The sequence below is a fragment of the Haematobia irritans genome, chromosome 4 (genome assembly GCF_050003625.1).
Source record: "Haematobia irritans isolate KBUSLIRL chromosome 4, ASM5000362v1, whole genome shotgun sequence".
Classification (NCBI taxonomy): Eukaryota; Metazoa; Arthropoda; class Insecta; order Diptera; family Muscidae; genus Haematobia; species Haematobia irritans.
This window is the reverse complement of record NC_134400.1, coordinates 159,972,960-159,987,483: the sequence shown is the minus strand read 5'-3', so window position 1 is coordinate 159,987,483 and position 14,524 is coordinate 159,972,960. Positions and strand designations below refer to the sequence as shown.

Here is a 14,524-nt window from a genome sequence, read left to right as displayed (position 1 = left end):
AGATAGAAACTATGATTCCTAGAAGCTCAAGAAGTAAAATTGGGAAATCGGTCTATATGGGGGCTATACCAAAACATGGACCGATACACACCATTTTTAGCACACCTACGTTTGGTACTAATATACCTTTACATTTCAATTTTCAGCCAAGTCGGATTAAAAATACAGTTTCTAGAAGCCCAAGAAGTAAAATCGGGAAATCGGTCTATATGGGGGGCTATACCAAAACGTCATAAATCAATCCCATTTTATCATTAAATAGTCCTGACATAATTATGAAGACGTGACCGAAGTTTCACGATGATACCAATACTGGAAGTATTTTTGGCCGCTAACTCCATATAGCACCGACCACTGTGCAACGCCCATATAGACCAATATCGCGATTTGACTTCTTGGGCTTCTAGAAACCGTAGATTTTATCTGATTTGCCTGAAATTGGAAATCTGGGATATTTTAGATGTGCCGAATATTGTGTGTATTGGTTCATGTTTTGGTAAAGCCCCTATGTAGACCGGTCTCCCGAAATGACTTCTTGGGATAATAGAATCTACCAAATTTATCCCATTTTACTGAAAATTGATATCTAGAGATATTATAGATCCGTATATGGCGCGTATCAGTGTATATACTTGTTTAACTTAATATTTGGGGTAAGGTTCAAAAATAAACTGGAAACACTGTGCTACTTTTTGCAAAAACTAGTATGACTTTCTTAATAATTTTAAAATTCTTTGATCTGGCGAATCTGTTTCATCCCCCAAAATGACCCCCGGCCACAATGCACTTAGTTATTTGTTAATGTACAATTGATAAGTCAGTTTCAAAAATTGTCTTAAAAACGGCTGCTTTGAAAACGAGGCAGTCGCTTTAGTTTGCTGACCAGCCAAAAGATATGGGGAGCTATATGAGGCAAATGGTGGTTTCGGAACGAAAAACTCACGAAGAATAAAATGAACATTAACTTCACGTAAACGCTATTCCTTAGAAAAAACCGGAATTATGAGCTGACACTCAAAAAAATATACCTTGTTGACAGTTTGACTGTTCGGAAGGAATTCAGACACCTCGATGATCATTTCTTCGACAACAACAACAAGACCGTGATTTTGGACCTGCTTAACGTGTTTTTCGGCTTTGGCACGATATTCGGCCTATTGATCATGTGTTTCCGAATTGTATGTTAAGCGACAGCTCGTAAGTTATAACGCGTTTCTTGCCAGACGCCAACGCGATGTGATTTTGGAACTAATCGTAATCTAGGCCCAAATAATCTTCTAAAATGGTTTTCACTGAATCCTTCTATATTCCAATAATATGAGATCTTTGATTGTTAATTGTCAATTATCGACAATAAATGCTTTGAATTTATTGACTTGTTGATAATGAGTTGATTTAGGGTTTAGGGTTCGTAGTCAACACATTCTATACTCTCTTTGAATAAATTGTACCAAGCAAAACCACTTGCTTGCGAAAAATAACACAACAGTCGTTTTGTGAATTGGTTCTAGCATAATTTTTCTCATTGATTTTGACCTACTAAACACGAAAATGAGTTTTAAAAAATTTTCTGTCGATTGGTTTTCGAGGTACAAAATTTTTAACTTTTTTTTTAATTTTTGGAGGTACACTTACAATTTTGAGCATATCTTTCGTCTTCTTTGGCCTATTTGATCCTACTACTACTCAAATTAAAGTTTTTTTAGTAAAAATGTGGGAGAAAAAAAACATATAAAAATTCATATAAAATAAAAAACACGATGCTAACAGCAATTTTGGTTTTTTGCATATATCTGAAAATTTTACAAAGAAAATAAGCCCTTACTTAACAAAATCTAACAACAAATAGCGGACTTATAATTTTGGTAAAATAAAGTGGTAAAAGACCGAAAAGACCAAATCAACGCCCAAAAAAAATGAGTAGAAACAAAGATATAACTGTACATTTTATGCCATTTTTGCTGTTAGCATCGTGTTTTATATTTTATATGAATTTTTATATGGTTTTTTCTGCCACATTTTTACTAAAAAAACGTAGTTTTTTAACTTTTTTAAGCCGCCAACATCCAAACTACTTACCCGATTTGAAAATTTTCTGAGAATGAGTTGTAGACGGCTCAATTTTCTTTAATTTGAGTAGCACTAGGATCAAATAGGTCAAATAAGATGAAAGATATGCTCAAAATTGTAAGTGTACCTCTAAAAATTAAAAAAAAAAAGTTCAAAAATTTGTATCTCGAAAACCAATCGACAGAAAATTTTAAAATTCATTTTCGTGTTTAGTAGGTCAAAATCAATGGGAAAAAGTATGTTAGAAACAAATCACAGAGAAAATTTTGTTATTTGTGACCTAGTGTAATTATCACCGAAGGTCTTTGGAATATTCGAATTTCAACGAATTTTCATTTCACACACAAAATTTAATGGAAAATTTAATGGAACAGCTTTTTTAATACATCATATCGTGCAACCATATCAGATATATATAATACAACAACTGATTTCTTTAATTAAGAACGGCATCTTTTGGAAAATGGATTTAATTTTACTACGCTTGATATAACGCAATCAGACTTTAGCTCCGACTAACTATCCGATTCGCACTTGCCAACGCAATGGATTTTTAACTTTGTCATTCTGTTTGTAACACATCGAAATATTGCTCTAAGACCCTATAAAGTATATATACAGTCGACTCCGCTTTACTGAAACGTTAAAAATGCAGCCATTTAATTTCAGTTATCCGAAGTTTTTGCTAAAGCGGACTACGGATAACTGAAAAAAACTTCCAGTAATGCGAACTTCGGATAACTGAAAAAGTTTCAGTAAAGCGGACTCCGTATAACTGGAAAAAAATCCACTCAATTTCAGTTAACCGAACTTATGACCAATGCTATGTACATAAAATAATAAAAACAAGGTGTTTGATTCCGTGTGTGTGCCATCTACAATTTTACCTTTCAGTTGATTTTATTTACAGAGTGATTTAAACTGTTTTGAAAGTGCCATCTTCACTTGAAATAAAGCGTTCTCAATACGGAGAAGAAAATGTACTCTCTCTCAATAGCGAGAATGTGGCATTTTCAGTAAAGCGAAGTCATACTAATGTGACGAAACTCATTTGAACACAAAAAACTTTTCAGTAATCCGATTTTTTCAGTTAAGCGGAGTTTCACTAAAGCGGAGTAATTTAAATGAAATGGACAGAAAAAACAACTGGGGAATGCGATCGATTTCAGTTATCCGAGGTTTTTCAGTAAAGCGCATTGCGCTAAAGCGGAGTCGACTGTATTCTGGGTCGTGGTGAAATTCTAAGTCGATCTAAACCTGTCCGTCCATACGTCTGTTGAAATCACGCTAACTTCCGAACGAAACAAGCTATCGACTTGAAACTTGGCACAAGTAGTTGTTATTGATGTAGGTCGGATGGTATTGCAAATGGGCCATATCGGTTCACTTTTACGTATAGCCCCCATATAAACGGACCCCCAGATTTGGCTTGTGGAGCCTCTAAGAGAAGCATATCCAATCTGGCTGAAATTTGGTACATGGTGTCTAAAAACCATGCAAAAATTGGTCCACATCGGTCCATAAACCGATCCCCAGATTTGGCTTGCTGAGCCTCTAAGAGAAGCATATTTCATCCGATCCGGCTAAAATTTGGTACATGGTGTTGGTATATGGTCTCTAACAATCATGCAGAAATTGGTCCACATCGGTTCATAATTATATATAGCTCCCATATAAACCGATCCCCAGATTTGACCTCCGGAGCCTCTAAGATAAGCAAATTTCATCCGATTCGGTTGAAATTTGGTACGTGGTGTTAGTATATGGTCTCTAATAACCATGCAGGAATTGATCCATATGGTCCATAAATATATATAGCCCCCATATAAACCGATCCCCAGATTTGACCTCCGGAGCCTCTATGATAAGCAAATTTCATCCGATTCGGTTGAAATTTGGTACGTGGTTTTAGTATATGGTATCTAATAACCATGCAGGAATTGATCCATATGGTCCATAATTATATATAGCCCCCATATAAACCGATCCCCAGATTTGGTTTGCGGAGCCTCTAAGATAAGCAAATTTCATCCGATACGGTTGAAATTTGGTACGTGGTGTTAGTATATGGTCTCTAATAACCATGCAGGAATTGATCCATATGGTCCATAATTATATATAGCCCCCATATAAACCGATCCCCAGATTTGGTTTGCGAAGCCTCTAAGATAAGCAAACAACCATGCCTAACTAGATCCATATCGGTCCTGGTAGAAGCAATCCATGGTGGAGGGTAAATAAAATTCGGCCTGGCCGAACTTACGGCCATATATACTTTTTCTATTTCAGTAATTTTAGAAGACAAGCTGGGAATGGGCAAAAATATACTATATACCACAATGCATTCGTGCAACTTGTTGTTTGACCCACCCAATAATCAAGGCACATCGAGTAAAAGTCACTGAATTCTAAAACTTAGATTACTTTCACAAAATTTTTAACATTTAAATAAATAAAAGAATATTCACACAAACTTATATGATCATTGGAATTGACAACACTTCGTGTCAGGTACCGTATATTCCATTTCATTCACAATATCTTTTGTTTCTATCATATATATAGGATCACAGCAGGAATTTTACTCACATTTCACAACAATAATTCCACATATTAGTGTAAATACTTGGATGAATTGAAAAAACTTTCTTATAAATCCACATTTGTACATTTTCTAATTGAAAGAAATTCACACACACGTTTAATAAAACCCAAATATGTCGTATTGAACATCAGAACTCTACTAAACATGGTCATATCTACAGAATATTTAAAAAATAAAAATTTCTACGATAATTTGAATGATTTAATTGCCTTCACACTCATCATCCAATTTAATTTATAATTGATTTTAAAATTCGAATGACAATGAAAATGAAAATAGAAATAAAAATAAAAATAAAAACCGATGCAGGTCGTTGGTCGTGGCATAAATGTGTGCTAATCATTTACTAGCGGAGGAAATTGTGTTATACTCTTCCAAAAAGTGACATTTATGTTAATAATGCTAACCGACTAAATATCACCCCTATGACCGTATTTTGAACTGCCTTACATATTTCAGGGGAAATGGAATTGGAGTCGTAAAAATGTTGCTATAATCTGACAACGGCTAGACTAAACAAAAATTTACACACGTTTGGACTCGGCTATAAAAAGGAGGTCCCTTGTCATTGAGCTTAACATGGAATCGGACAGCATTCAGTGATAAGAGAGAAGTTCACCAATGTGGTATCACAATTGACTGAATAGTCTAAGTGAGCCTGATACTAGACGTGTGCACGTGAGTAATAGTTTACTCACGCACACTTACGACTGAAAGATCATACTCACGCACACTCACGCACGATATTTTTTGGTAGGACTCACCCACACTCACGAAAAGAAAATTTGTACTCACGCACGAAAACGTCGTGACTCACGAAAGATATCGTTTTTGAGATATCCCGTTATTTTTAGTTTGTCGCTCTTTTTTCACTAAGCAAATTACATCTCGAGTTCCGATTATATCATTGTTGATACTTAAATGAAAGGTATTGAGATGACGAATAATCGTGTTTAATTGGATCTGTGATAAGTTAAGTGGTTCAAAAAATAGGACAAATTTTTCATGTTTTACAGCAGCGTTTTCCAAATGGGGGACGCGCCCCCTATAGGGGCACTACGAGGTTCCCGGGGGGCGCGATTGCTTCATTATTGAAGATTGCAGCGTGATTACAACAGATATACACACGGATGAAAAAGACTGTTTTTCATATGTTTGGCTATAAACATTATATGTTTGGAACACAAATATTTAAACACAATATTTTTGAGTGCAAGCATATAATGTTCATAAACTAGCATAACATGTTTGGGACATATATGTTAATATGTTAGAACATATTATGTTTGGGACATAAAATGTTTGTAAACATAATATGCTTGGATGCAAACATATATTAATTTAGAAATAGCCTATAAACATATATGTGTTTAGTAGTTTGGAGCGCTATTTAACAGGGAGCGATATTGAATTAAGTTGGTGGCTGTTGCTTGTTATTACAAAATTAACATTTCATTTTTCCTTGGGCAATTGATCAGCTACTTCTTTGATCCTTACAAACTGTGTGGTCCGCTGTTCGAATCCCCGTCCGGCAAAAGGTAAAATTAAAATAAACAAGTATATACAGCAGTAAGTTCGGCCGGGCCGAATCTTGAATACCCACCACCATGAACCAAATATTAGGATTTCCTTTGAAATTTCAGGAGGGCTTGAGGACTTGAGGACACTTCCCGAAGATACATTTAAAGATTTCACCTATGAGGACTATATCAGATTCTGGATTTATAAGAACCATTTTTGTTTGAGTTTTAGAGGAATCATTAACATCTCTTGTAAGTGTGCAAGAAAATTATAAAATAACGTCTTGATTTGAAATTTTAAATCTGTAGATTTTCACCCGAAAAATAAAATCTGGAAATTTTACATTGAGTTTCAAGCAATTTTCATGATCAGTGCGCCTTCTATACACTGGTAGAAAAAGTTTCGTTAATACGATGAATTTCTACGTTGTATTAACGAAATTCTTCATTAAAAGTCAGCCAACGTAGCATTTCGTTATAACAACGTAATTTTACGTTATATTTACGAAACACTTTATGGAATACATTTCGTAGTATTAACGAATAATTACGTTGCTATTACATAGCCTTTTCGTTGTATTAACGAATATTATTCGTTGTATGAATGAAATTTATTCGTTGTATCGGTGCAGCTTATACGTCGTATGAATGAAAATTATTCATTGTATGAATGAAAATTATTCATTGTATGAATGAAAGGCGAACGTTGTATAAATGAACACAAACGTTATATTAATGAAACCCAACCAATTAGCGCATTTGAGTGTAGTAATTGGTAGTGTATTATTTGTTGTTAAGATCTTTGAAATATGGTTTATATACAGTAAGAAATAATATATAATGATAAATTAAGTAATATAATAAACATATATTGTGACTTTCACTTATGAAAAAAAGCCTCTTATTTCTAAGATCAAAAAATGATAATCGTATCACCGTGTCCATTTATCCAATTTTTGTGCAACCAACCATCACCGTAATTGTTCCGCCTTCTTCATCTGAAAGTTCACTTCCCCGGGGTATTTTCACTAAAGATTAAAAATGTACACTAAATTTCTTGCGAGTATACAAAAAACACCAATTTAACTCACCTCACCCATCTATGTTTATTATTCACAACGAAACTGTAATGAGCGTGTGCACTCTTCAGCGAAAAGAACGTAAATGTTGTTAATGTTTGCCCATCAGACAAGTTTTCTGTTGAACTTTTTACCGTTTGTTTTTCAAGACGCACACGCACACATGTGCTTATTGCCATACTAAGATGTGTATGTACCAATTACATACACGCTAGAGAGAGGATGAAGAGATGTTTTAGAGAGAGAGAGTAAGGAGAGGCAGAAATACTCAAACTCCCATTCGTATTATTAATGAACATTTTTCATTAATATGACGAAATATAACAATTTAAAATTTATTTTTTAACGAGCCATATCATTATATTAACGATCGATTTCGTTTTATAAATGAAATTTTCAATTCCAGTTTCAGAGTATATAAAACGACTGTTTAGTTTAAAAGTTTCCAAAAGTTACTCTCTATGTGCAAATGATTATAATAATTTCATCTTGGAAAATTTTTTTATTCTAATTCTTGAAAAAATTACAAAGTTAATATTCGTAATATTAACGAAACGTGTTTCATTAATATAACGAAAAACCTAAACACAAAATTGTCTTTTAACGATTGATTTCGTTGTATTAACGATCACTTTCGTTCTTATAACGAAAAATTTCGTAATATTAACGAAAAATAATCAACGAAGCCCGTTCGTTAATAATACGAAACATTTTTCTACCAGTGTACTCACAAGAAGTGAAATTGGTCTATATGGAGGCATTACCAAATGGACCGATAAAAACTTAATCCGATACACGTTTTTGTGAGCCTTAAATACGAGAATATTTACAATTTCAGGCAAATCGGATAAAAACTACGGTTTCTAGAAACCTAAGGAGTTAAATCGGGAAATCGTTCTTATGGGGGCTATACTAAAATACCGACCGATACTAACCGTTTTCGGCACACCTCTTTATGGCCCAAAAATACCTCTAGATTTCCAATTTCAGGCAAATTGGATAAAAACTACGGTTTCTATAAGCCCAAGAAGTAAAATCGGGAGGTCGGTTTATATGGGGGCTATACCAAAACATGGACCGACACTCACCATTTTTGGCACACCTCTTTAAGTTCCCAAAATACCTCTAGATTTTCAATTTCACGCAAATTGGATGAAAACTACGGTTTCTATAAGCGAAAGACCCCAAATCGGGAGGTCGGTTTATATGGGGGCTATACCAAACCATGGACCGACACTCACCGTTTTTGGCACACCTCTTCAAGGTCCCAAAATACCTCTAGATTTTCAATTTCGCGCAAATTGGGTTAAAACTACGGTTTCTATAAGCGAAAGACCCCAAATCGGGAGGTCGGTTTATATGGGGGCTATACCAAAACATGGCCCGATATAGCCCATCTTCGAACTTGACCTGCCTGCAGACAAAAGACGAGCTTGTGCAAAATTTCAGCACGATTGCTTCATTATTGAAGACTGTAGCGTGATTACAACAGACAGACAGACAGACAGACGGACAGACGGACATCGTTATATCGTCTTAGAATTTCTCCCTGATCAAGAATATATATACTTTATATAGTCGGAAATCGATATTTCGATGCGTTACAAACGGAATGACAAACTTATTATACCCCGTCACCATTCTATGGTGGTGGGTATAAAAAAATCATAAAATTGAATAATTTCTTCTACAATGTTTGTATTACAGAAAAAGGTGCTAAGAACTAAAAAATCTCGTGGAAGTGAGAAAGATGTGGGGGAATATACAATTAGGCAGAAACAAAATTTTGAGCATTCAGGTCGAAAACCTATGTTGTTAACACCTATATTACCTGTTTATTTTCGTAATTCATTATGATTGTAAATATATAAATAAATAAATAAATTTTTGAGCACAATATTGTTTGGGAGAATTTTTTTAAGCATATAATATTTTTGGGTGCAAAATGCTTCCAAACATATTATATGCAGGGCTGTGGAGTCGAGCCAATTTTGCTCGACTCCGCACGGATGAAAAAGACTGTTTTTCATATGTTTGGCTATAAACATTATATGTTTGGAACACAAATTTTTAAACACAATATTTTTGAGTGCAAGCATATAATGTTCATAAACTAGCATAACATGTTTGGGACATATATGTTAATATGTTAGAACATATTATGTTTGGGACATAAAATGTTTGTAAATATAATATGCTTGGATGCAAACATATATTAATTTAGAAATAGCCTATAAACATATATGTGTTTAGTAGCTTGGAGCGCTATTTAACAGGGAGCGATATTGAATTAAGTTGGTGGTTGTTGCTTGTTATTACAAAATTAACATTTTATTTTTCCTTGGGCAATTGATCAGCTACTTCTTTGATCCTTACAAACTGTGTGGTCCGCTGTAAAATTAAAATAAACAAGTATATACAGCACTAAGTTCGGCCGGGCCGAACCTTAAATACCCACCACCATGAACCAAATATTAGGGTTTCCTTTGAAATTTTGGGAGGGCTTGAGGACTTGAGGACACTTCCCGAAGATAAATTTAAAGATTTCACCTATGAGGACTATATCAGATTCTGGATTTATAAGAACCATTTTTGTGTTAGTTTTAGAGGAATCATTAACATCTCTTGTAAGTGTGCAAGAAAATTATAAAATAACGTCTTGATTTGAAATCTTAAATCTGTACAAGTAAAATCTGGACATTTTACATTGAGTTTCACGCAATTCAAGTGAAATCGGTCTATATGGAGGCATTACCAAATGGACCGAGCCTAAAATACCAGAATATTTACAATTTCAGGCAAATCAGATAAAAATTACGGTTTCTAGAAACCCAAGGAGTTAAATCGGGAGATCGTTCTTATGGGGGCTATACTAAAACATGGACCGATACTCACCGTTTCCGGCACACCTCTTTATGACCCGAAAATATCTCTAGATTTCCAATTTCAGGCAAATAGGATAAAAACTTCGGATTCTAGAAGCCCAAGAAGTAAAATCGGGAAATCGGTCTATATGGGGGCTATACCAAAATATGGACCGATACTCACCATTTTCAGCACACCTCTTTATGGTCCGAAAATACCCCTAGATTTCCAATTTCAGACAAATTGAATAAAAACTACGCTTTCTATAAGCCCAAGACCCAAATCGGGAGGTCGTTTTATATGGGGACCATACCAAAACATGGACCGATACTCACAATTTTTGGCACACGTATTTGTGGTCCTACAATACCTCTAGATTTCCAATTTCAGGTAAATTGAATAAAAACTGCGGTTTCTATAAGCCCAAGAAGTAAAATCGGGAGATCGGTCTATATGGGGCTATACCAAAATATGGACCGATACTTACAATTTTTGGCACACGTATTTGTGGTCCTACAATACCTCTAGATTTCCAATTTCAGGTAAATTGAACAAAAACTGCGGTTTCTATAAGCCCAAGAAGTAAAATCGGGAGATCGGTCTATATGGGGGCTATACCAAAACATGGACCGATACTCACCATTTTTGACACACCTCTTTATGGTCATAAAATACCTCCAGATTTCAAATTTCAGGCAAATTGGATAAAAACTACGATTTATATAAGCCTAAGACCCCAAATCGGGAGGTCGGTTTATATGGGGACTATATCAAAACCTGGACCGATATAACCCATCTTCGAACTTGACCTGCCTGCAGACAAAAGACGAGGTTGTGCAGAATTTCAGCACGATTGCTTCATTATTGAAGACTGTAGCGTGATTACAACAGACAGACAGACAGACAGACAGACAGACAGACGGACATCGTTATATCGTCTTAGAATTTCTCCCTGATCAAGAATATATATACTTTATATAGTCGGAAATCGATATTTCGATGTGTTACAAACGGAATGACAAACTTATTATACCCCCGTCACCATTCTATGGTGGTGGGTATAAAAATCATACAATTGAATAATTTCTTCTACAATGTTTGTATTACAGAAAAAGGTGCTAAGAACTAAAAAATCTCGTGGAAGTGAGAAAGATGTCGGGGAATATACATTTGGTCAGAAACAAAATTTTGAGCATTCAGGTCGAAAACCTATGTTGTTAGCACCTATATTACCTGTTTATTTTCATAATTCATTATGATTGTAAATATATAAATAAATAAATAAAATTTTGAGCACAATATTGTTTGGGAGAATTTTTTTTAAGCATATAATATTTTTGGGTGCAAAATGCTTCCAAACATATTATATGTTCACATAATAACATATTGTTTTTTGGAAGACAACATTATTGAATTTGGATGCAAAAATACAAAATGTTTGGAACTTAGACTACCCAAACATATATTGTTTAGACCAATATGCTTTCAAACATATTATATATTGGAAGAGATCAAACATATAAATGTTTGGGCAATACCCAAAAATGTATATGCTTGAAGCAAAATATGTTTGGGAGTATATGTTACAGAATCGATTTTTTGTGAGGTTTATATTTCCATATGCATGAATTTGAATCTGAAGACAAAATTGTATATACTTCTACAAAATCTATGTACTTAAAATTTAAATCTAACGTTATGGGACGTAACACAATTTTAACGAAAAATAAAAATGCAAGGAAAGTCTAAAGTCGGGCGGGCCGATTATAATATACTCTGCACAACTTTGTATTTAGATCTACATTTTGATAAAATCTCAAATCAGACTTCTACAAAACTCGGGCAATATTAGGGAAATATTTATAATTGTTTAGACAATTTCGCAAAAATGCATTTATGATTCATTCATTGAAAATTTGAGTCATTTCTACAAGCTTTCGACTTAGCAGCAATTTTTCCAAAATTGTATGCTCACTGAATACAATTTTGGAAAAAATTTTGTCTAGTAAATAAAATTTTGCAAAATTTTATATAGAAATAAAATTTTGGAAAATTTTCTACAGTAACAAAATTTTGACTGAATTTTCTATAAAAATAAAATTTTGGCAACATTTTCTATAGACATCAAATTTTGACCAAATATATAGAAATACAATTTTGAATAAAATTTTTGTAGAAATAGAATTTGGCAAAATTTTTTATAGAAAAAAAGTTTGAAAAACTTATCAATAGAAATACAATTTAAAAAAAATTGTGTAGCAAACAAAATTTTGCAAAATTTTCTATAGAAATAAAATTTTGCAAAATATTCTATATAAACAACATTTTGACTAAATTTTCTATAGAAGTAAAATTTTGACTAAATTTTATATAGAAAAAAATATTTCTATATTAATAAAATTTTGAATACATTTTTATAGCAGTGAGTATCAGTGAGCATCAGTAAGAAAAAAAATTGAGAAAATTTGCTATAGAAATAAAATTTGACTAGTTTTTCTTATAGAAATAAAATTTTGAAAAAATTATCAATAAAAATACACTTTTAGAAAAATTTTTGTGTAGTAAATAAAATTCTGCAAAATATTCTACAGAAACAAAATTTTGACTAAATTTTCTATTGAAATAAAATTTTGACAAAATTTCCTATAGAAATAAAATGTTGACCAAATTTTCTGTAGAAATAAAATTTTTACCAAATTTTCTAATAAAAAAATCTATTACTATAAAATTTTAGCAAAATTTTCTATAGAAATACAATTTTGACTTAAATTTTTATAGAAATAAAATTATCAATAGAAATAAAATTTAAAAAAAAAAATTTGTGCAACAAACAAAATTTTGCAAAATTTTCTATAGAAATAAAATTTTGCAAAATATTCTATAGAAACTAAATTTTGACTCAATTTTCTATAGAAATAAAATTTGGACTAAATTTTCTATAGAAATAAAATTTTGACTAAATTTTCTATAGAAAACAAGTAAGGAAAGTCTAAAGTCGGGCGGGGCCGACTATATTATACCCTGCACCACTTTGTAGATCTAAATTTTCGATACCATATCACATCCGTCAAATGTGTTGGAGGCTATATATAAAGGTTTGTCCCAAATACATACATTTAACAAGTAAGGAAAGTCTAAAATTTTCTAAATGTGTCCCAATGTCATGCTGTACATTGATCGAATGAATAACGCAATGGAAACTAATTTGCGTAAAAACTTGCTTAGTTACAAATATGTGAAGTGTTTTAAAAAATTTGGTTTAGCCTGAGTCGGAGTCGAGCAAAATTTTTACGACTCCGACTCCGACTCCTGCAAAATCTTCAGACTCCGACTCCAAGACTCCGACTCCACAGCCCTGATGTTCACATAATAACATATTGTTTTTTGGAAGACAACATTATTGAATTTGGATGCAAAAATACAAAATGTTTGGAACATATATTGTTTAGACCAATATGCTTTCAAACATATTATACATTGGAAGAGATCAAACATATAAATGTTTGGGCAATACCCAAAAATATATATGCTTGAAGCAAAATATGTTTGGGAGTATATGTTACAGAAGCGATTTTTTGTGAGGGTGCAGACAGCCAGACAAACAGACGGACATGGCTATATCGTCGTAGAATTGCTCCCTGATCAAAAATATATTTACTTTATATAGTCGGAAATCGATATTTCGATGTGTTACAAACGGAATGACAAACTTATTATAACCCCTGTCACCATTCTATGGTGGTGGGTATAAACAGCATATCATTCGTACATTTCGAAATGTTAATATACACGCAAAGAAAAAAAACGTTTGGAAAACGTGTACCGAGAACGTTTTTCTTTTGTTAGAGTTCTTTGAATTGCTTCGAAAATTTTACACTTTTATCACCAAAAAAATTCGTTTGTTACAAAATTTTTATTTTTTCAATAAAAAAAGTTATTTTTGAATCAACAACACACTCCATTTCGTTTATATCAAACACTGTTCTTTTCTGACTTTAGGTCTTTTTTAAGACACATTTTACAGTTCATAGTAAAAATTTAATATAGTAGACTGTAATGTTGAAATTTTTTTCGGAATCTTACGACCTTATCTGGAATATATGTTAAAAAAAAAAAAAAAAAAAACTTTGGTCGAAGCAGGGATCGAACCCACGACGCTTGGCATGCAAGTCGGACGTAGCAACCACTGCTCCACGGTGCCCAACTAAAAGTATTTTTCTGTTAAATAAAGTTTGTTTAATCGGCTCGTGGGCGCCGCAAGCTATGCTAAATAAATATAACTTATATGGGTAATTGTCTTTTGACAATAACGGCTACATAGCTCAGTGGATAGTGTGTTGGCTTACAAATTGCATGGTCCGCGGTTCGATTCTCCGTCCAGGCAA

General features: G+C 33.2%; 1 protein-coding gene across 1 annotated transcript in view; it reads right to left on the bottom strand.

Annotated features, from left to right (window-relative positions):
- The window catches only part of LOC142235842 (ovochymase-like), a 59,427-nt gene extending 54,671 nt beyond the window's left edge, over positions 1-4,756 (bottom strand). Inside the window, exon 1 of the mRNA XM_075307096.1 lies at positions 4,660-4,756. Coding sequence (XP_075163211.1) covers positions 4,660-4,741 — 82 coding nt within the window. The 5' untranslated portion in view covers positions 4,742-4,756. The remainder of the gene's footprint in view (positions 1-4,659) is intronic.
- Positions 4,757-14,524: the final 9,768 nt, after the last annotated feature.